The sequence below is a fragment of the Nicotiana tabacum genome, chromosome 23 (assembly GCF_000715075.1).
Source record: "Nicotiana tabacum cultivar K326 chromosome 23, ASM71507v2, whole genome shotgun sequence".
In the NCBI taxonomy this organism is placed as follows: domain Eukaryota; kingdom Viridiplantae; phylum Streptophyta; class Magnoliopsida; order Solanales; family Solanaceae; genus Nicotiana; species Nicotiana tabacum.
The window spans coordinates 103784807-103808315 of record NC_134102.1 but is presented as its reverse complement, the minus strand read 5'-3'; the positions used below and the strand labels follow the sequence as shown (position 1 = coordinate 103808315).

The 23509-nt window shown below is 36.8% G+C and overlaps 3 protein-coding genes across 3 annotated transcripts; all 3 read left to right on the top strand.

Moving 5' to 3' along the window:
* Positions 1–370: 370 nt before the first annotated feature.
* LOC107802503 (17.3 kDa class II heat shock protein) lies at positions 371–1382 on the top strand. Its single transcript, XM_075246082.1, has one exon. The coding sequence runs from the start codon at positions 672–674 to the stop codon at positions 1143–1145; it is 474 nt and encodes a 157-aa protein (XP_075102183.1). The 5' UTR covers positions 371–671; the 3' UTR covers positions 1146–1382.
* A 3483-nt stretch (positions 1383–4865) lies between these two features.
* LOC107802502 (17.3 kDa class II heat shock protein) lies at positions 4866–5675 on the top strand. The gene has a single exon (XM_016626021.2). The coding sequence runs from the start codon at positions 4972–4974 to the stop codon at positions 5443–5445; it is 474 nt and encodes a 157-aa protein (XP_016481507.1). The 5' UTR covers positions 4866–4971; the 3' UTR covers positions 5446–5675.
* Positions 5676–20788: 15113 nt separating this feature from the next.
* LOC107802504 (uncharacterized) lies at positions 20789–23027 on the top strand. The gene is made up of 2 exons (XM_016626023.2): positions 20789–20958; positions 21658–23027. The coding sequence occupies exon 2, from the start codon at positions 21686–21688 to the stop codon at positions 22781–22783; it is 1098 nt and encodes a 365-aa protein (XP_016481509.1). The 5' UTR covers positions 20789–20958; positions 21658–21685; the 3' UTR covers positions 22784–23027.
* The last annotated feature ends 482 nt before the right edge of the window (positions 23028–23509 follow it).

Here is a 23509-nt window from a genome sequence, read left to right as displayed (position 1 = left end):
AGTCATACAACAGCTATAAAGCACAATCGGAGCAGTAAATAGAAAAACGGGAGTGTAATGCTCAAAACGACCGACCGGATCGTTACATTAAGTTTCCTCCAAAGACCTACGGTTTGAACTATATAATATGTGAAATTTAAGCTCCAACGAAAGTATCAAATAAGAACCTTTCATATCGTTACATTGGAGTCAGAGTATTCTACTTTTAGGTTATTCTTATAAATATATCCTAATATGAAGATTATAAAAATCTTTTTTTACCTATACAAAGATATTGAAAAGAAGGAACTCAAATGATACTAATTGACGTAATAAAAGTATGGTCAAAGATATGTTTCTTTTTTGTCATGCATAGAGGAATCTGTAAAAAGGTGGAAACATATTTGCCAAATATCTACTAACATACAATTATAGGGGACCACACCTTAGACCACCAAAAGAAAAGAAGAAAAATGGGGGATCATATCTTACGTGGGAAGAATCGATAAAGTTCTAGACAAGTGTAGAACCATTCCTTCCAGAAGCTTCTATGTTTACACTATATAATTATCACATCTTCCCTTAGCATTCTCTGCAATCCAAAGCGAAAAAAACCAACTCAAATACACCAAAACCAAAATCTCATAATATCTCAAAATTGAAACACACTCAGTTAATCAAAGAGGAGGAAGATGGATTTCAGGCTAATGGGTATCGACACACCACTTCTCCACACTCTCCAGCACTTCATGGACGCCGCCGGTGAAGATTCCGACAAGTCCATTAACGCCCCGTCAAGGAACTATGTACGTGACGCTAAGGCAATGGCTGCAACACCAGCCGACGTGAAAGAGTACCAAAATTCCTATGTGTTCATCGTGGACATGCCGGGGTTGAAATCTGGAGATATTAAAGTGCAGGTGGAAGATGACAATGTGCTGCTGATCAGTGGAGAAAGGAAGAGGGAAGAAGAGAAAGAAGGGGCTAAGTATATTAGAATGGAGAGAAGGATTGGGAAATTCATGAGGAAATTTACGTTGCCGGAGAATGCGAATACTGATGCAATTTCTGCTGTTTGTCAAGATGGGGTTTTGACTGTGATTGTTCAGAAGTTGCCTCCACCTGAGCCTAAGAAACCCAAAACTATCGAGGTTAAAATTGCATGAGATATTGGACTAGTTATTAATTACCCTGTTTTGTGGACTTGGGAATTGGAAGTGCTCTGTTTTGATGCTTTGATAGTATTGACTCAGTAATAAAAATGGTATAGATATCTTTTTCTCTGTTTTCTTTATATTTTCTAGATGCTTTATGATGAAATGTGAGGAAAATCTAAATGTGTAGGTATTCATTCTTTTGTTTAATGCAAGTTAAATGCTACTGGTATCCAGTTTTGTTTCTTCCATTGCTATCGATATCAACTTCTTTATCTGATAAGGAACAAATAATCTTCTTTTCCTTTATGTTTAAACTTGGAGAGATTTATAGAAATTGAGTAAGGTTTTGATAGTATTGTTTTAAGAAATTCAGGGCCATTTTGAACGATAGTGACAGAGTGTCTTGAAGATTCTGCGAAATCAATTGCAATTCGGAACAATAAAATCTTGAATACAGACTATGAATTTTAATGATGGGTTTTGTGGTTCCTGGTAAAGAAAAGGAAGTGTGCAAACTTGTTAAGTCGCTTTATGGACTTAAACAGGCATCCAAACAATGGCATGCCAAATTTGACCAAACAATATTGGCAAGTGGGTTTAAAATCAACGAGTGTGACAAATGTGTTTACATTAAAAATACTCCAGGACATGAAGTCATTGTTTGTTTATATGTTGATGACATGTTGATAATGAGCAAAAACGTGGCAGATATAAATGCTACTAAGCGCATGTTGGCTAGCAAATTCGATATGAAAGACTTAGGAGTTGCTGATGTGATCTTAGGAATCAAAATTCACAAGACTCCACAAGGTCATTATCACAGTCTCACTACATTGAAAAGGTACTTGACAAGTTCAAGTATTTGAATTCCAAAATTACCAAGACTCCAATTGACATGGGTTATGCACTTCAAAAGAATGAAGGTGAAAGTGACTCACAACAAGAGTATTGGGAAGTTTGGTGTATATCATGAATTGTACGCGACCATATATAGCATGTGTTATTAGTAAACTGAGTCGGTTTACAAGTAATCCCAATCAAATACATTGGATGGCAATGAAACGAGTTTTGGGGTATCTCAAACATACCCAAAATTACGCTTTGCACTATAACAAATATCCCTTCGTGATCGAGGGATATAGTGATGCAAACTGGATCACTGGATTATCTGAAGTTAAATCCACAAGTGGATATATTTTCATAATTTGGGGTGGAGCAGTGTCTTGAAAATCATCCAAACAAACGTGCATCGCATGTTCTACAATGGAATCTGGATTCATAGCTTTAGATAAGGCCAGTGAAGAAGATGAATGGCTCCGGAATTCTTGGAAAATATTCCATTTTGGCCCAAACCTTTGGCACCTATTTGTATACATTGTGATAGTCAAGCGGCAATAGGCAGGGCAGGGAGCGTTATGTATAACGGAAAATCTCGTCATATACGACGGAGATATAATACCGTTAAACAACTACTCTCTAGTGGTGTTATCACTATTGACTACGTAAAGTCAAGAGAAAATATGTCGGATCCACTTACAAAAGACCTATTTAGAGAGGCATTTGAAAGATCATCAAAGGGAATTGGATTAAGGCCTAGGACAAGTCATCATGGCGGTAACTCTACCTAGCAGACTGGAGATCCCAAGAGCTAAGTTCAAAGAGATCAAACAAAGTTATGAATGACGGTTCAACATTGTCAAATAACTCAACCCATTCTCGTGATGAAGACAATATTCAGAAATCGAGATAAAGCATTAAGGCTTTTTGCTAAGTCAATAAAGCTTAAAGCTTTTTAATAATTTGCTAAGTCTGGCAGGATATGACCAGATAGTGTATCTATGGGATTACACGTTTAGAAATCAGCTATGTGAGTGTGAAGTGTAAGTCGCTTCAAAGGGAATGAAAGTAAAGGTCCATTCTCTAAGCACTCATGAAACCAGGCGGTGTTCATGGCTGAAACGAACACAACCGTGAGAACCATAGATGGTTCAGAGTTAATTGTGTGACTTATGTTGTCTAGGTATACAACAAAGCTCGACGGTTCAAAGATATCAAATTTACCGATTGACCGAGTATGTTTCAGATACCCCAAAACTCGTTTCATTGCCATCCAATGTATTTGATTGGGATTACTTGTAAACTGACTCAGTTTACTAATAGCACATGTTATATATGGTCGCGTACAATTCATGATATACGTCAAACTTCCCAATACTCTTGCATAGTCCAGTTGTGAGTCACTTTCACCTTCATTCTTTTGAAGTGCATAACTCACGTCAATTGGAGTCTTGGCAATTTTGAAATCCAAATACTTGAACTTGTCAAGTACCTTTTCAATGTAGTGAGACTGTGATAATGCTAGACCTTGTGGAGTTTTGTGAATTTTGATTCCTAAGATCACATCAGCAACTCTTAAGTCTTTCATGTCGAATTTGCTAGCCAACGTGCGCTTAGTAGCATTTATATCTGCCATGCTTTTGCTCATTATCAACATGCCATCAACATATAGACGAACAATGACTTCATATCCTCGGGTGTTTTTAATGTAAACACATTTATCACACTCGTTGATTTTAAACCCACTTGCCAACATTGTTTGGTCAAATTTGGCATGCCATTATTTGGGTGCTTGTTTAAGTTCATAGAGCGACTTAACAAGTTTGCACACTTCCTTTTTTTTACCAGGAACTACAAAACCCTCAGGTTCAAAATGGAAAATTGAGGAAAAATGAAATATTTGAGTTTCCTTCATTGGCAAAGGGACATTGTCCTATATTGGAGGAAGAAAAGGCTTTTGATGGGTATATATACAATTGCTCTTCTTCTAGGCAAGCCTCGCGTCGTCGTCGTCGTCGTCGCTCGGCTCGGCTTTGGCTTCGGCTTCGGCTTTGGCTACGGTTTCGGATTTGGATTTGGTCAAAGATTGATTGATTAATCTTTTTGGACAAAATTTCTTTCAATTATTTAATTAATTAATTAAATTAATTAACGAAAATTCAATCAGGAATAACCCATGACCCGCGACCCGGTTCGGTCTGGCCCGTTTTTTTTTCGAATTATTTTAAATCTGTTTTTCTATTTTTCCGGCAATATTTCAACCGAAATATTCCCACCTGTTCCAACAGTTATGACTGTTTCTGAAAGGTTGCAAACCTTTTCAGAAACAGTGCCAAAGGGTCTATAAATATGCCTTGAATCCTAGGATCTTTACTTACTAAATTTTCTGATTATCTTCTTCTTCTTCTGCACAATATTTTCCAGTGTGTTTTGCGACCATTGAGTGATTCGAAGTTTACCGGAGTTTTTGGTACCAATACGCTAGTGAGTTAAATCGTTCTATCTTGGGAGGATAATATTCCAACACCTCGGGTACTTAAGTGAAATAATTTTCTTAAGGATACATTGTGCATTCAGTGGGCTCGATTTATTCCAATATTATTTTTCGAAAATTTATTTCGTGCAACTGATTCTACTAACTTTCTATTTTTGTTTCTATTTCATGAAGTTTAATGGTTTTTATTGTTTACATATTGAATAAGAGGGACCACATCTTAGACCAAAAAAAAGAAAAAATGGGGGACTGTAATCTAACAATCAACAAGGTTCTAGACAAGTGTAGAACATGTACAACGTGAAGAAGAAAAGCTCCTAGAAGCATCCAACCTTGTGCTTCTATTTCCTTCCAGAAGCTTCTACCTTTCCTCTATATAATCACCTCAACTTCCCTCAACATTCTCTGCAATCGAAAGCGAAAACCCAATTCAAATACAGCAAATCAAAATCCCACATCCAAAAGTATCTCAAAATTGAAACCAATTCAACCAAGAAGAGGAAGATGGATTTCAGGCTAATGGGTATCGACACACCGCTCTTCCACACTCTCCAGCACCTCATGGACGCCGCCGCTGATGATTCCGACAAGTCTGTGAATGCCCCATCAAGGAATTACGTACGTGACGCTAAGGCCATGGCTGCAACCCCAGCCGACGTGAAAGAGTACCCCAACTCTTATGAGTTCGTAGTGGACATGCCGGGGTTGAAATCTGGAGATATCAAAGTGCAGGTGGAAGATGACAATGTGCTGCTGATAAGCGGAGAAAGGAAGAGAGAAGAAGAGAAAGAAGGGGCAAAGTATATCAGAATGGAGAGAAGGATTGGCAAATTCATGAGGAAGTTTACGCTACCGGAGAATGCAAATACTGATGCAATTTCTGCTGTTTGTCAAGATGGGGTTTTGACTGTGACTGTTCAGAAGTTGCCTCCACCTGAGCCTAAGAAACCCAAGACTATCGAGGTTAAAATTGCATGAGATATTGGAGTTGTTATTAATTACTCTGTTTTCTGGACTTGGGAATGGAAGTTCTCTGTTTTGATGTTTGATGGTATGGTGTAATAACGATGTTGGAGATCTAGGAGCAGCGATCTTTTGCTTTTCTGTCTTTAAGTTTTCTACTACTATGTTTTATGAGTATGATGAATGGAAAATGTGTCAGTATGCTATATCTTGTGTTTAATGCAAGTGAAATGCTATTTTCTGTCTCTCTTTTTTTTGTTGTTGTACAACGGGAAATATATATTCATATAAAACTAGGGTACATTCTTTGTTACGTCACCAAAGATATATTGCCCAATGTGGCAAGCTTACAGCAAATTAAATAAAATAAACAAATGTTCTTGATTTTTTAACAAAATAAACATAGCTAGCTCTATCTGTTTTTCTGATTATTTATGAGATAAGGAGGCGGTTTTGCTAATAGTAGATCTTCTTTGGGAAGATTGAGGTTGATTCAGCTGGAGCATTAATCACCTGCAAATGCAAATAATCACGTCATGAGATTCGCATCCATGTTTTAAAGCGTAATTACCTCCGTTGCATCTGACAAGTGGTGTAAATCCCTTGTCTTTCGTTTTGTTGAGACTTTCCTTGAGAGCTTGTAGTTCAGCTTGGAGGGAAGATGAAGCTAGGCAGTGATCAGGAAGGGGTGTCAAATGACACCCCTTTGCGAAAAAAATATATTATGTACGTAGGTAAAAAAATAAATTTATATGTATGTATGCTATGTATTGACTCCTCTTAATTTTCTCATATATTTACTTTTATATATTTTGACACCCCTTAATAAAACTTCTGGCTCCGTCACTGCAGTGATGTTGACCATTATTGTTCCTGAATACTCCTCCTAACCCACCTAAGTATTTCTTTTCCCTGAAGGCACCATCTATATTAAGCTTGTAAAAGCCTTTGTGGGGTTGTGCCATGCAACGTTGACTGCATGGGTTTGAACAGTAATTAATTCTTTTTGTGTTAGTTGCTTGTACTTGACTGCTAAAGCAATTGAGTTCCTTAGGTTAAAATTGAAGGAGGTGTTATCATGGTTATTCTTGTTACAATTGAGCCAAATGTTCCATAGAGTGAAAGGGTATAATTCCTCCTATGATAGGTATGGGGAGAAACTGGGTGCAATTAGATCTTTAATATTAGTGAGCCAGTGTGATGTATTTTGACGTGAAGGGGTATTATAGCCTATCATATCCCAGAATTGGAGAACTGCGTCACACTTAATAAAAATGTGGTCAATAGATTCATTTTCTTTTTTACAAACTGGACATTTGGGGTCAATATTAATACCAATATAGTGGAGGTAGGATTGACAAGGAAGTTTATTATAAAGACATTTTCATAGAAAACTTTATCTTGTTGGGGCAGTAAAGTTCCCATATCCAGTTAAACTCAGTGATATTAGGGTCAGCCGGACTAATAAGTTTGTAGTAACTTTTCGACGTAAATTTGCCATCTCCCGTTAGAGACCAAATAAGGGTGTCTTTGATGCAATCCTTGGGGTGTATGGAGAGGATACTATTTGTTATATGTTGGTGTAAATTGAAGGAGATTTTCCCCAGATTCCACTTATTATTGACCCAAATATCGCTTATAGAGAGGCTACTGCACACTTTGTTGATTATGCCTTCAATAGTTAATCTAAGGGGTGGAGAATTGGGAATCCAGTTTGAGTGCCAAATGTTCATAGTGGATTTAGTACTTGGGATCCATTTGATCCCTTTATTGCAATATCCCAACCTTTGACTATGTTTTTCCAGATGAAAGATGAGTTTTTAAAATTATTAGTCGAACCATGAATCGAGGAAAGGATCATGTCCCAAGGGTTTTGAGTGTTATTGATTAATCTCCATGTAAGGTTTTCCAAATTAACTAAATTTTTATCTTTAGCAACATGGATTTCCAGACCCCATTTCTTTTGTCCAAGAAATTATTTTCCAATTAATGAGGTGAATTTTCTTGGAAGTAGTTTCGAACCCCATATGAAGTTTCTTTGAATCTTGTCTATATTTTGAGGATTTTTGTGGGAAGGTAGTTGTATTGCATAATATGGTTAGGCATACTATTTAATGTGGAGGTGGTAAGTGTAGTTCTACTGGCCATATTGAGAAAATTTGATTTTCAAGAGGCTAATCTCTTAGTCATATTGTCCGGGATGAATTGATAATTAGATGGTTTTGGTTTGGTGTTAGTGATTTGGAAACCCATGTACTTTCCAAAGCTTTTGTTTATTTTAATGTTAAAAAGTTTGGCTAGGGGGGTTGAGGTAGTGGTAGAGCAGTTCTTTGATACAATGATTTTTATTTTGAGTAATTTATTTACTGCCCGGACAATGAGCAAAAGTTGTTGAGGCAGTTAAGAATTGTTATTGGGGACGTTTTTGTCAATTTTACACATTAAAGTGAGGTCGTTCGCATAGAAGATGTGGGACAAGAAGTATTGATTTTTCCCCATCCTAATTGGAGTCCAAGTTCTAATGTCAACATTATAGTTTATTTGGGTGGAGAGCATTTTCATATAGAGAATAAATATATAAGGTGACAAAGGGTCACCTTGTCTAATACCTCTGCTAGGACAAAAGAATTGACTTCTACTACCATTGACTAGGATGGAAATTTTATTAGTAGTGATACAGTTCATGATGAGTTTGGAGATCATTGGTGAAAATTTGAAGTGACTGAGTGTTCTGTAGATGAAAGACCATTTCAAACGGTCAAAAGCTTTCTCAAGATCTATTATGAGGACCATATTGGCTTTTGATCCAATTTGTTTGTGCATTTTTAACATAAGTTCCTGAATGATTATAGCATTGTCACTAGCTCGTCTTCCCTTAATAAAACTAGATTGGTACGGGCTGATAATATTTGTTAGGTATGGTTTATTCTGTTAGAAATGATCTTTGTTACCACTTTATAAATTGTGTTACATAGGCCAATAGGTCAGATATTTTTAGGGTTGTTGGCATTTAAAATTTTTGGTATAAGACAAAGGTAGGTATTATTGATACCCGTTGGGAGTGAACCTGATTCAAAAGCTTGTAGGAAAAGGTTTGTAATAGAGGTATTGATTATGTGGCAATATTTCTGAAAGAAAAATGGGTGAAGCCCATCTGGACCAGGTGATTTAAAGGGTTTAAAGGAGAAAATTGCATCTCTTATTTTGAAATGGGAGATAGGGTTATCAAGAGATGATAGGTCAATAATTTTGTGGCTATGAGGGGTCATATTTAATGGAATTCCAGTTTAAATTATCATAGTTAGAAGTAAAAGCATGTTGGAAATAGGAGTAGGTATGTTCCATTATTTTTGGAGGGCCGTCAATCCAATTTTCTTCCGAGTCTTTAAAAAAAATAATTTTATTCCTCCTTTTTTTGTTAGTGGCAGTTATATGGAAGAACTTGGTGTTAGAATCACCCTCATTAAGCCAGTGCACTCTAGATATAAGTTTCCAATAATCTTCTTCCATCTTAAGGCAGTTATTATAATCTCTCTTGAGGGAGGATTCAAGATGGTGTAAGAAGGCACTAGAGCCATAGGATTTTGAATTTTATATACCATTTAGTCTAGCCAGTAATTTATTTTTCTTCTTAAATATGTTACCAAAAGTTTCATTTTTCCAATTGGTTATCCGATCTTTAAAAATTATAGAAGCGTTAATAAAATTGATGTTATGCCAGCTATCTTTGACTATGGTACTAAATTCTGGGTGGCCACACCAATAATTTTCTAATCTAAAAGGTTTAAGGAGGGTATTATTTTGTTTAAGGATTAATTCAAGGAGCATGAGATTGCGGTCGGAAAGAGTTTTTGGTAGGTGAATTACTGAAGTTTTTGGAAAGAGGTTAACTCAAGTATCATTAGCAAAAATTTTGTCTAGTCTTTCCATAATTAGGTCCGTTCTATATTTCCTATGATTTGACCAGATGTATTTACATCCTTTAAAACCTAAATTTATTAAGTTACAATAGTTGATTTTAGTCCAAAGTTTGGCCGCACGTCTCCTGCTTATAGGGTTTCCTCTAAATTTTTCATTTGCTTTCATAACATCATTAAAATCTCCCCCCCTAAGGGCCTATATCCTTTATAGCTATCAAATATACTAGTAATGTTATTCCACATTAAATTTTTAGAAGTAATATTTGTATTAGCATATATAGAATAAAAATGCCAAGGGTTTCGTATAGGTGATACCTCAATCAGGACATGGATTTTATTGTTTCTCTTGACAAAGTTGTTGACATTCACCAAATTTGTATCCCATAGGACTGCCATACCACCAGACTGACCCTCAGCTAAGATCTCGATCATGTCCGTGAATCCAAAATCATTCATTAAATTGCCATGACTAACCATTCTAGTTTTCAGTAGGGTGACCATGCAAGGGTGGTGAGTTGCAATCATTTCCCGAAAGTTTCTTCTAAAGTCTTCATTGTTACCTTCCCTAATATTTCAAATTATAATAGTTTTAGCACGATTCATAGTTTGAGTTAGGGGTTGGTGATGACCATTCATTTGACTTCCCTAAGGGAATACTAGGTTCCTCCTTATGGATGGTACTAAGATTAATGCTTGTTTCCTTACAGTGAGATTCTAAGGTGGGCGAATGTCCATGGTATACTTAAAGAGTGAACATGGACAGGCTAGAATAAGCCTATTCTTCCGCATCTTCTCGAATAAAAACACCTTGACTTCGTCTAGGTTTGATGATTCTACCATTAATTTTCCTATTAAGTTGATGGGTTCTTCCATCCCTTCTTCTACTGGATCTCGTAGGTTCTGTGGCATTGTGCTTGTGATTCCTGGTGACCCATTGCTCTTAGGCTTTAGGGTTTAGAGTTGGATCCATGGCATCAATGCTGGATTGAGTGAAATCATCTCCTGGGGAGGGAAGACTGGTAGGTCTAGCCCCATATTTTGAGGTAGGTATGGGTTTTGATTGTAGTGAGGTGGAAGATTTCACTGGGCACGCATTGTTTGGATAACATTGTTGTTTATCCCTGGTACTAGTGGTTGCATTATGTTGTTTACCCAAATGTGATTCATGTAATTGTTCATTGCTAGATGAAGACCTTCGGATACTAGTTATGCTAGGAATTATGGATTTTGGATTAGGATGATACTCTCCTGGCTATTGATATTGAGTTCTAGTGAGATAGCCCTCCCTATTAGACCCAGTTATATCCATGATGTTGGGTGGTGATCCTGGGTTAGGGGAGATTGAGCGTATATCAGAGGTATGTTTGTTAACTGAGGAGGGAAATGTGAAAGGTTGTCCATGGCTTGGGTACGTTGGTTTCTTAGTATTTGAATTAGCCTGAGTCTCCTCCGGTGGTTGAGAGGAATTCTTGACATTGTGTTGAGGTAGAGGATGGTGAGTTAAGGGGTTGAGGGTGGAGGGAGTAGGAATGATTACCTCTATTTGAATGGCATCCGAAAGGTTTAGTGTGTTTGGATTAATAGTAGATTTTGCATGCAGCTGATTTGACACGTGGATCAAGGTGGGCGACATTTTTGTTTATTGGTTTGGTTTTGTTTAGCCATGTGTGTTTTTGCATGCATTGTTGTTTGGCTAGCTGATTGGAGGTTATCGTTAATATAGGGATTAGGATTGTCAATATCCCTATTTAATAGGTTGGCATCACTGTTTGATTGGGTTTGGTGGTTTAAGGTGTTAAGGACGTTAGTAATACGTGATTTGTCGTTTGGTGGATTTAGGGAAGTAGAGATATATTTTGTCTTTAGCGGTAGATTCACGAGTGAGTTGTTAGTGGTAATTGGTTTACTACCATTAATGGTATTTTCCAAAACCATTTGCTCATTATCCAATTTTATGGCAGAGAAGCGGTTTCTTGTTTTGACATAATTTTCATCACTTAAGTTATTGGAGAAATTAGGATCGTGGGCAGGGATTAAAACATTGTTATGCACAGTACTAGAATCCTTAGGTATATATTTTAATTTTTGGGTGATGATATAGTTACCTGTGGCAACATTGAATAATTTGATATCAATACCTGGTTCTTGGCTCGTACTAACCGCCTCTTTAGATTTTGTTGGAGTAGTTTTCTTGTTTCTTGTGAATGGCACTGTATACCAGTCGCCATCTCGTGTTGCTGGCCTTGATGATTTGTTGTTAGTTGTGTGGTCATTGGCATACACATTGATTCTTGGTTTGTAAGTTTTATATAGTTACATGTGTTGGTTGTATGTCCTAGCCTGCTACCTGCTTTGCGTAGGAAGTGATCCACTTCATATTGAATTACTTATTTATGAGTACCAATGTTAATATATTGTTCCACCGGTTCATCAATTGGAAATTCTATACACAACCTGGCATATCTCCCTCGCAACGATGATGAGGTGCATGCATCCACTTTTAGTAATTTTCCTATAACTCCCCCTATTTTTTGTAATATTGTTCCATCGTAAAATTCAGTCGGCAGTTGGGGAAGTCTCACCCGGACGGCTGAGAATTTGTTTAGCCTACATTGCCACAAAGTTTGATTGCCACCTTTACACTGAAATAAAATTTCCATAAATAAACCATGGACCTTTTTGAAGGACCAAGTTCATGTTCTCTTCTTTTTGTAATTTGACAATAAAGTAATTGTTGCACAAATATATGGGTGGGAAATTTTCATTAATTTTTCATAACTCTTGGATTTTCTGCTTCAAATATTGATGAAGGATTATTTTACCTTGAAGTTTTATGATTAGTGAGAGTTTCCATGGGTGGTATATTCTCTGCATATCCTCTAAGGTTATATGTACAGTTATGGGGAATTTCTTATCTTCCTTCACGGACGAGGTTTCAGTTTCATGGTCTTGAGTGTCCATTGAGAAAGTAGAGGATGGTATGGGGTTTGCGATGATATTGATAGTTTCATTATTTTCCAAGAGTTTATCCTTGAAAGATGGAAGAGGAGAATTTATTGCGTCGATTGGGGTATTCAACGCTTTTACTTCTTGGTTTTGAATATTTTGTTGGTTATCTGGCAGTTTTGGTGGAATTTGTAAAGGATCTTCGTCAATAGTAGTAGTAGCCATTGAGATTAGGGGGAGGTTGGAAAAGGTTGAAAGAATGCAATAAGTTAGAGAGAAGGAAGGCGTTCTCTCTTTATGCTAGAATTACTTTTCTGTCTTTGATTGCTATAAAGTATAGAATATATAGAATACGATTATGTAGATATCTTGAGTGCAATTATTTTTTCAATCGGGATAGTGAACAAACTGAAATACTAATTAGTAATTACTACTACTCGCTATAACCACAATGAATAAATACTGGCAATAACTAGAGAACCGAAGAATGCAGTTTGTCAACAGCCAAAGCATGTTACAACAATAAGCCTAACCTATGCAAATCTATAATCTATTGTTGTAAAGTATATTCTACTGCTTTGAAGGTCATAGTGGTATACTACTACGTATTAGAATCAAACCAGCAGTTCAGCTACTTTCCGAACCTTGTTCAAGAACTAAGCTAAATTCCTTTAGTATACTTTGAAACACAAGGCAAAGACCACCTTTAAGTATACTTCTCTTTCGGTACTTGACCAACCAAAACAAGAAAATGGTTATGCCTATAATGTTAGTGAAATTGATGTAAGAACAAAAGTTAAAGCTCTCTTATTGTTTCTTCTTTTTAGGCTATAGACTAATGCATTCCACCACATTGAATTGAGATGGTCCGCACAATTCGGTGATCATTCCGGAAAGGTTTTTTCCGGATATATCCAAGTATTCAAGAGTAACCAAGTCTCCAAATGATTCAGGTATAGGACCTTCAAAGTCATTCAATGGTGAGCTCGAAGTTTGTCATGAGAATTGATTTCTTGATAAATTTAAATTTCTTAGACTCCTCAAACTTCCTATTACTAAAGGTAAAGAACCATTGAGAAAGTTGGAGGACAAACTCAGAATTGATACTCTACCTCTGTTAGTCCAAAAAGTTTGGTGGAATTGTGCAACTCAATGCATTTGAATATAAATAAAGTTCTCTTAAAGAAGAAAGATTTCCCAAACAATTTGGTAATTCCCCAGATATTGATTTTTACTCAATTCAATTTTATATAAGACCTCCATATTGTCACTAAAGAAGAGTTGTTGCACTAAATCTCAAGACCCTAAGATTAAGAGGGTCCAATTGCAAAAGAAATTGGTCTATGCTCGTTTCGAAATATCTCTCATAAAATAAAACTTCTAACCACAATTTACTAGTAAAAAAACATATCATGGTTTTTATTTTCTCACACTTTTGAATTTTATTTGTTGTCCGCTTCACTGCAACGGTTGGTATTGGCTTCTTATAAAATTTAATTTTGTCTCATTTATATAAAATAAAAAATATATGATTATTGTTTTCTATTCAAATATAACTAGTTAGAGGAGATCATTTAGTTGATGAGATCAAAATTTAGTTACTCATTTAAATAAATCGCAATACCGAGGTGGTTATCAGATAGTTTTGTTGTACTTTAGGCTGGATATAATGATGTATGTGTTGCCGGTGACACTTCACCGGACCCAGGATAAGTCGCAGAATGAAAAGGATGAAGAGGTGTTAGGGTTTTATTTCCAATAACGAAGGCCAAATGAGGCAAATGAACCTATTGGGCTATGCGGGTAAAAACTCTATTGGGCCTTCATCAGATTCATCTTATTTCTCACATCCATGATCTACAGTTGCATCACATAGTTTGAGTAGCTTCTAGAATAGGTTAATTATGTAATTTCCTTTTCATTACACACGTGAGTTAGCTAGAAATACAAGTGAGGCGGTTAGTAGTTAGTTAGATGTATATATATTCATTTTTGCTTATAAAAGTAGCAGACAAAATCAATAGAATAAAAATTCATTTTGGCTTCTCCAGAAATTCTCTCTCTAAAATCAACATGGTATCAGAGCTTTTGCTTGACCCAATTGTTTTTCACTTCCAATCTATTACATATTTCTTCTAGATCTTCTGGAATTCTATTCTTTTCGTCGAAGTTCTCAGAATTTCACTATTGAAACTGCTTTGATTGCTGCAATGGCGATGAAAATTGATCCAGATCATCCCTATTTTTTGCATGCTTCTGATTCTCCTGGAATGTGCTTGATGTCTCCTCCTTTTGATGGAACTAGATAGGGAGGTTGGAGAAAATCAATTCTGATCGCGTTATCAGCCAAAAACAAGCTAGGATTTATTGACGATAGCTTACTCAGGCCCAAGGATGATTCACCAGATCTGAAATATTAGATAAGGTACAATGACATGGTGTTTGCTTGGCTTCTGAGTTCTCTCACTCCAGATATTATACCAATGTGATTCATTCTAAATCTGTGAGGATTTTATGGAAACAACTCAAGGATAAGTATGGGCAATCAAATCTAGCACAATCATATGAGTTACAAAAACAGTTGTTAGAAACAGTGCAGGGATCATCTAACATTGAAACTTATTTTAATAAGATGAAAGCTATATGGGATGATATATAACCACGGTGCTAGGACTATGTGTATCTGTGTTGATTGCAAATGTAGAGCTAATGGCAAAAATATTGCACTTGAAGAGAGGTAGAAACTAGTTTAATATTAATGGGATTAAACGAGTCATATACTAGTGTTAGGGGAAATATCATGATGATGCATCCACCACCTAACATTGATAGAGCTTATTACTTACTTCTGCAATAAGAAAGACAAAGAGGGATACAAAGTATGGGTCAATATCCTAGTGAATCTAGTTCTTTTACTGCACCAATACAAAGGTTTAACCAGACTCAAGGAAGAGCTACAAATTTTGCAATGAATACTGGTAGTTCACTAGGATGTTATAATTTTAGAAACAACCAAGAAAATAGGAGGAATCTCAATTATAACTATTGCAAAAAAGTCAGGACACACAATTGACAAATGCTATAAATTCCATGGCTATCCACAGAATTTTAAGCCAAATATCAAAAAAGAAGATTTCAGAATCTCATTCAAGGGAATGCAGTCAAAGCAGATGAAGGTTATGGACAAGTTCAGGCTAATGATGCAGAGACAACAATTGGTATAAAACAGGAATAATTATCACAGTTGATAGAACTACTTCAACAAGTTAAAATTAGTCAGCAAGCTACATCAAGTTCTGAAGTCAATGTCAATATTAACTGTACTGGCACATGCTTTCCTATTCTTCCATATTCACATAATAATTCTAAGAGTCATATTTGTATCCTTGACTCTGGTGCTTCAGAGCACATGACATTTGACTCCACTATCATAGCTACTATCAAACCATTACTCAATCATGTTAATGTTAACCTTCTTAATTCACAAAGGGTAAGAGTTACTCTAGCAGGACAAGTAACTATACACCCAGATTTGACCCTATATAGAGTACTTTATGTCCTAGATTTTAAATTCAATCTGATTTCAGTCAACAGATTATGCAGCCAATTCAAAGTCCTTCTTACATTTGCTGAGACTTATTGTTTGATGCAGGGCCTTTCTTTGAGGAGGCCTCTGGTCCTTGGTGGTGTCAAAGTTGGACTCTATCTTTTCCATTCAATCCACCATTCTGCTGATTCTCTGCATCCAAATAAGAATGTTACACTTACACAAAAAACTTCTCAAATTTGTTGCACTTCACATTCTATGTCTAGTTTTGTTAGTTTTGGTAACAATATGTGACATGTAAGGTTGGGACATTTACCCATTTCTACCATGAGATACATTTCTGTTTTACCATAAACTGTTATTTGTAAAGAAGATATTCCGCGTTCTATTTGCCCTATGGCTAGACAACACACATTGTCTTTTTCTGATAGCAACAGTTCTACTTCTCACATTTTTGAACTCATCCATATTGATACCTGGGGGTCCTTATAAGGTACCTACCCATAATGGTTTTAAATATTTCCTTATAATTATTGATGATTTTATTAGGGGTACTTGGACCTATTTGTGGAGGACCAAGAGTAATGCTTTCACTATCCTCAAATCTTTCATATATATGGTAGAAAGACAATTTGAAGTCAAAGTCAAGATAATTAGGTTTGATAATGCTTTTGAATTAGGTAGCAATATTGCTGCCATAGCCTACTTCTCTTCAAAAGGAATTCTTCACCAAACCATCTGTGTTGGTACTCCTCAACAAAATGGTATTGTCGAAAGAAAATACAAGCATTTGATGGAAACTTGTAGGGCCATTCTTTTTCATTCTAAAGTGCCTATTTTTTATTGGGGGGAATGTCTCCTTACTGCCACTTTCCGACTAAGCTTCTTCGCTATAAATCCCCTTATGAAGTCCTTTTTCACAAAGCACTTTATTACACTTCCTTAGGTATTTTGGTTGTTTATGTTTTGCTTCCACTTTGCCTCATCTTAGAGGCAAACTTGATCCCAGGGCAGTTACTTGTGTATTTCTTGGCTACCCTACTGGAAACAAAGGATACATGTTGTTAAACTTATAGAGTAGAGAAATTTTTGTTTCCAGGAATGTGATTTTTCATGAGTATATTTTTCCTTTTACAAGTCTTCGCACTAATTTCTCTCCTTTATTTCCTATCTTTTCCACCATTGATTTCTCTACATCTCCAACTCATTCACCTACTGATTCCTCACCTTCTCCTACTCCCTCTTCTCCTTCTATTCTTGTTGCTCCTTCCACATCCCATATTGCTCCTTCTGTTGAGTCTTCTGTTTCTGTTTCACCTCCTGTTTCCCTTCCTTCACATCCCTCTAGTCCTTCCCCTAGCCCTTTATCTATAGCATCTTCTACCCCTTCTACCTCATCTACTTCTCTTCCTATATCATCTACTACATCTAATTCTTCTCCTACTTTTATTCCTGATCATTCACCCGGTGCTTCTACTAATGCTTTGCGCAGGTCTTTGAGAGAGCACAATGCATATGTCTATTTTTCTAACTATATTTGTGGAGCAGTATAGTTAACTGATGTCTCTACATCCTGTTTCCTCTCACATGTCTCCCCTTCTACTATTTCTCCTACTGCACTTTCTAATCCTAACCAAAGCTTTTTAAACTCCCTACCTCATGTAGATGAGCCTTCTAGCTACTCCCAGGCAGCGTTAGACCGTGGTTGGCAAGAAGCAATAGCCAAAGAACTTGATACCTTGAAGGACAATAATACTTGGGAAATTATTCCATTACCAGTTGGGGGGAAAGCACTACCCTGTAAGTGGTCTACAATGTTAAGCTAAGATCTGATAGAAGTGTGGAAATGCTTAAGGCTCGTTTGGTTATTCGAGGAGACACTCAACGAGAAGGGATTGATTTTACAAAGACCTTCTCCCATGTGGTCAAAATGACCACTATTAGGTGTATACTTGCTATTGCAGTAAAGAAAAATTGAGGTCTTTATCAATTTGATGTGAACAACGTTTTTATACATGAGGATATATACGAAGAGGTTTATATGAAATTTCCCACTGGTCTAGACCCCCCAACTCCTAATTTGGTTTGTCGCTTAAAGAAGTCTCTTTATGGGCTTCGTCAAGCCTCTAGGAAATGGTATGCCCGCTTGACTCCTGCCCTTAATTTCAAGGGCTTTACTCACTCCTTAAACGACTACTCTCTCTTCTACAAAAAGAATGGTGATTTTGTTTCTTTGGTGGATGTTTATGTGAACGATATATTACTCACATGCAACAATATTCAGGAGCTCAATGAATTAAAACAGTTTCTAGATCAATTTTTTAAGATAAAAGACTTTGGGAACTTATCTTATTTTTTGGGCATGGAAGTGTTCCATGAGCCTTCTGGACTGATTCTATGTCAACGCAAGTTCACCCTTGAACTTTTTACTGAGTTTGATTTCCTTGGTCTGTCTCCTGCTTCTTCTCCTTTGGATCCTTTTTCCAAGTTGTATGCAGGGGTTGGTGCCCCTCTTTCTAACCCTTTGCTCTATCGTCATTTATTGGGGAAACTCAATTTTCTGACCCATACCTGTCCTGACATCTCCTTTGTCATTCAACATCTTAGTTAATTCATGCAGGATCCTCGTGAGTCTCATTTCTCTGCAACTCATCATTGCCTTCGCTACCTTCTTCGTGATCCTAGTTTGGGCATTTTCATGTCCGATGATCCTTCTCTTGACTTGCTCGCTTTCTGCGACTCTGATTGGGTTCCTGCTTTGATAGTCGTCATTCAGTTAATGGGTTTTTCATTAGTTTGGGGGGATGTCATGTTTCTTGTAAATCCAAGAAATAGCCTTCCGTCTCTTTGTCTTTTATTGAGGCCGAGTACCGGTCAATAAGGCGTGTTGTTGCCGACCTGACTTGGCTCGTTCGTCTTCTCGATGATCTTTCTGTCGTTCCTTCTTTGTCGGTACCTCTCCACTCGGACAATTAGGCTACTATCCACATCTCTAAAAAACCCCGTCTTTCACGAGCGTATCAAACATGTGGAGCTTGACTGCCATTTCATCTGGCAACAGTTCCAAGCTTGTCTCATCTCTCTTTCTTTTCTTCCTTCTCACCACCAGCTCGCTGATATCTTTACCAAGCCCCTCTTCATCGTGGTCTATTAAGCAAGTTGGGTGTTCTCTCCGCCCTTTCCAACTTGAGGGGGTGTTGCCAGTGACACTTCATCGAACCCAGGTTAAGTCACAGAATGAAAAGAATGAAGAGGTGTTAGAGTTTTCTTTCCAATGACTAAGACCAAATGAGTCAAATGAATCTATTGGGCTATGCAGGTAAAGACCCATATTAGGCCTTCATCAGACTCGTCTTATTTCTCACATGGGTTGTCAATGATCTACAGTTGTATCACATAGTTTGAGTAGCTTATAGAATAAGTTAATTATGTAATTTCCTTTTCATTAAACACGTGGGTTAGCTAGAAATATATAAGTGAGGCAGTCAGAAATTCTCTCTCTAAAATCAACAGTATGATTATGTAAACATTTTAGTGCATTTTAACTTAAATCTTTTCTTTATTAATTCTGACTTTTTAGTGCTAAGTAGCTGACAATTTTTTCTTATTCATTAAACATTAAAGGCCAAATACCTAGACAACCCCTTAAACTTGGCTCTAATTTCTATTTAGATACTTCAACTAGGGTCAGTACCTATTAAACACTTCAATTTCATCCCATATGTGCCTATTAAACACACATTTGACAACTCTAAACATATATAAGTGTGTGGATGCTACTTGCTGCTGACCCTGCTAATAAGACCAATAAGAAAATGACAAGTCAGCAAAAGAAAAAAAGAAAAAAGAAAAATAGATACAAACATTATTTTTTTCTCCCAGTAACCACCCCCGCCCCGCCTGTCTTCTTCCCTGATCTCTCTCCACCTTTCGTCATCTTCTTTCTCCCAAAAAAGTATTATATCAAATACTTCACAGTCAACTAACTAATATGTTAAGATTCCACTTCACTTATTATCCCCCAATTTCTAAAGTCCTCCATTTCTTCTGCAATCCATCTTTAATATCTACCCAATTTCATGGTCACCCAAAATAACAAGAAAATTCACAACCTGTTATATTCACCGTTGTGACACCACCGCAAGTCGATAAATATTTGATTGTTTTATCTTTAAGGAGAAAACGAGAAAATATTGGAAGATAAATCGATTTTTTTTCGTTTCAAGTCCTCATTGGAGGAATAATGGTTGGCTTGACTTCGTCGCTCAGTATTGTTTTGGAGCTTCCAAGTTTTTTTTTCGATTTCGCCGGGCCTGCTGTGATTGACGAAATTATGCCTCATCACTTTTGAAATTACTTGATTTTGATGTGAAGAATCCATTTTGATTTCTTAGTAGGTGAAATTGTTGGTTTTTCTTTCTGGGTTTCTCTCTGTTTTTTTTAATATTGTAGTGGTTTTGCCTCTGATTTTTGGGATAAATCAGGTTAATTTTGAAGATTCTAAGATTCTCAAATTCTAGCATTTGGACTTTAAATTTTTTACTTTGAACTATGGTGAGTGGTGGTAGAATATGGTGAGGAAGAAGACGGTGTTTTTTTTTTAATATGATGTCACATGTTTGTGGCTGATTGATCTTTAGGGAATGATGGTCAATGGTGGCGGTAATGGATAAAGAGTGGCGGTGGTCTGATGGTTACATGGTGAGTGTTGGTGCTTATTGTATATGCGGGGGAAAAGAAATGTTTTAAAACAAATAAAAAAAACCAAAAGAAATGATGAACATTATTTCACGCGCCTCATTTAGGTGCAGCTCATGGCATATTTGTGTTTAATAGATACACTTTTGTTTGAGTTAGAGGTTTAATAGGTATGCCGTTAGTTTAACTGTCTAAATGGAAATTGAGACGAAGTTTAAGGGGAGGTGTATACATATTTGCCAACATTAAACATAAAATATACTCCCTATAGTTTCCTTCTCAAAAGAGACTCCCCTGCTGCGCTGCGCCACCCTCCGCCGCCGCCACCAGTGCCGTTCACTGTCAATCTCTCTCCGTCGAAGTGCCGCTGCGCAGAGATTCTATTTCTGGCATCACCGACTTGCTGACTCCGTAATTGTGAGTCTCTCTCTGAAATCATCAAGCTAGCCCTATTACATTTCTCTTCTTTTCAAATTTCTGCTCCCATTTTAACTCTGCACTATTTTGTTTCTATCTTTTATTCAGTATCATTTTCCAATAGATGACGGACAACTAATTTTGTTTTTCTAGAAGAACAGCTCTAGTAAATCTATTTGCATAAACCTAGAAAATAGAAATTCTTCAATAAGTTACTGTTTTAATCATTCTAGGATGGGAAATTCATTTCTTTTCTGTAGAAGGAAAATTAAAACCTAATATAATACTGATTTTGGGAATGACACTGATGTAATCTTAGAGTTTCTGGAATCCTTTCAGTTTTACAGAATTCTTACTATAGTTGTTGTTTGAGATTGTCTACCAACCTTGAACCCTTGACCTAGTAGTTTGGAGAGAACTCCCCAACCATTATGAACAAGGATGGCCGGTACAGAATTCTTAGTTTGTAATGGCTGTACTCATTCACTACCATGTTAATTTATACTAACATTTAACTTCTAGTTATTAAAAAAAAATTGATTCTGTTTCAATCTTCAAGAATGCTTATTATTGTAAGTCTTTGTTTTGAGTATCTAAATATGCATCTATAGCAAGCCCGCTTTTCTTGTACGAAATACATACTCCAATATTTTAGTTTTGGGTTACTATATTGAATTGGATTGAACTTTTGTATTGTAGGAAGTGTTCATAATTCTTGTAAATTGTGATGGATATATTTCTCAAGAAGTTGGATCATTCTCAACCAAGTTCTAGTTCTAGTTGTCCATCCCTGAGTCCGACGATAGCTCCAGAAATTCGTATGAATGCCAATCTTTCCCATCTTATAGATGAACTCAATTTGGAGTCACTTAAAGATGATCCAGGAGAGAGAATGCCCCTCGTTAACTATAGCCCTCGAATACGAGAAGAAGTGAGAAAACACTACATTCATAAAGGTCCTTGTCAACCTTCCAAGCATCAATTTCCTAAAACTAAAATTGGGAATAAAATGCGTCAATTTAATTCAAGTTGGTTCGAAGGTCCATTTTCTGGATGGTTGGAGTATAGTGTGAAGAAAGATGCTGCATATTGTCTATGTTGTTATTTGTTCAAACATGAGTTCATTCATGGAAGTGCGGGTGAAGTTTTTTCAAAAATTGGTTTTAGGACTTGGAATAAGGCTCTTGAAAGATTGCGTTTGCATGCTGGTGAGGCTAATAGTGTCCATCATAAATGTTTCAATAAGATGCTAGGTTTGTCAAATCATCATCAATCAATCCAAGCTGCTTTTGACAAGCAATCCGAGAAGTTAAAAAGTGAGCAACGAATGCGTTCGGAAGCCTCAGTTGATGTTGCAAAACTTCTCTTGCATTATGGATTGCCGCTCTTCCACACTCTCCAGCACCTCATGGATTCCGCCTGTGACGACTCGGACAAGTCCATCAATGCCCCAGCAAGAGACTGTGCATGTGACGCTAAGGCCATGGCTGCAACACCAGCGGACATGAAAGAGTACCCAAATTCCTATGTTTTAATTGTGGATACGCCCGGGTTGAAATCTGGAGATATAAAGGTGCAGGTGGAAGATGACAATGTGCTGCTGATAAGTGGAGAAAGGAAGAGGGAAGAAGAGAAAGAAGGGGGAAAGTATATTAAAATGGAGAGAAGGGTTGGGAAGTTCATGAGGAAGTTTACACTGCCAGAGAATATTAATACTGATGCAATTTCTGCTGTTTGTCAAGATGGGATTCTGACTGTGACTGTTGAGAAGTTGCTTACTCCTCGGCTAAAGAAACGCAAAACTATTGAAGTTAAATTTGCATGACATGGAATGGATAGTCTGTTTCCTTGACATGGGAATTGAGAGTGCGTCTGTTTTGATGACTGATGGTATCATACAATGAAAATAGTTTAGATCCGGGACTAGGAACGCTAGTCTTTTACTCTTTTTCTCATTTGTAGCTATGGTTTCCATGTTTTCTGAAGTCAATGCAACATGAGTAACTATATGTTGCTTGTAACAGGCATGATATCAGTTGTTTTTGTTAATACAGTGAAACGCTTCTATCTCTCTGCCTGTTTCCTCCAATTCCATAAATGCAATTATTTTTTCTTTAAACAAAAAATGACTTCTCTCCCCGGTGCAACTTTGGTCGGATTAGTAACATTAATCCATTTGTAACCAAAATAAAAATATTGTCCTTACCATCCATGTTGAGCGCTTCGCCTAGCTCTGGGAGCGCTTCAGTGTCGCATCAAGGCTCTAAGGCATATTTTTCCTTGCCAACGAGTGTAATCCTGAAAAGGAGCAACCCTAAACAATTGATATTTCATTTTATCGTAATTATTTTCCAATTGTTTTGTCTATATATTTGTTATTCGTGCTTGTAATCATTGGTCTTGGATTACATATACATATTTTTACTTATTCTCCGGTTTGCGTTTTTTTTCATTAAAGTCCTAACAGACCTTAAACCTTTTCTGCGCTTTTCGCCGCCCCTTGACAACACTGATTGTAATGAACCTTCACAATTAAGTATCTTATGCAATG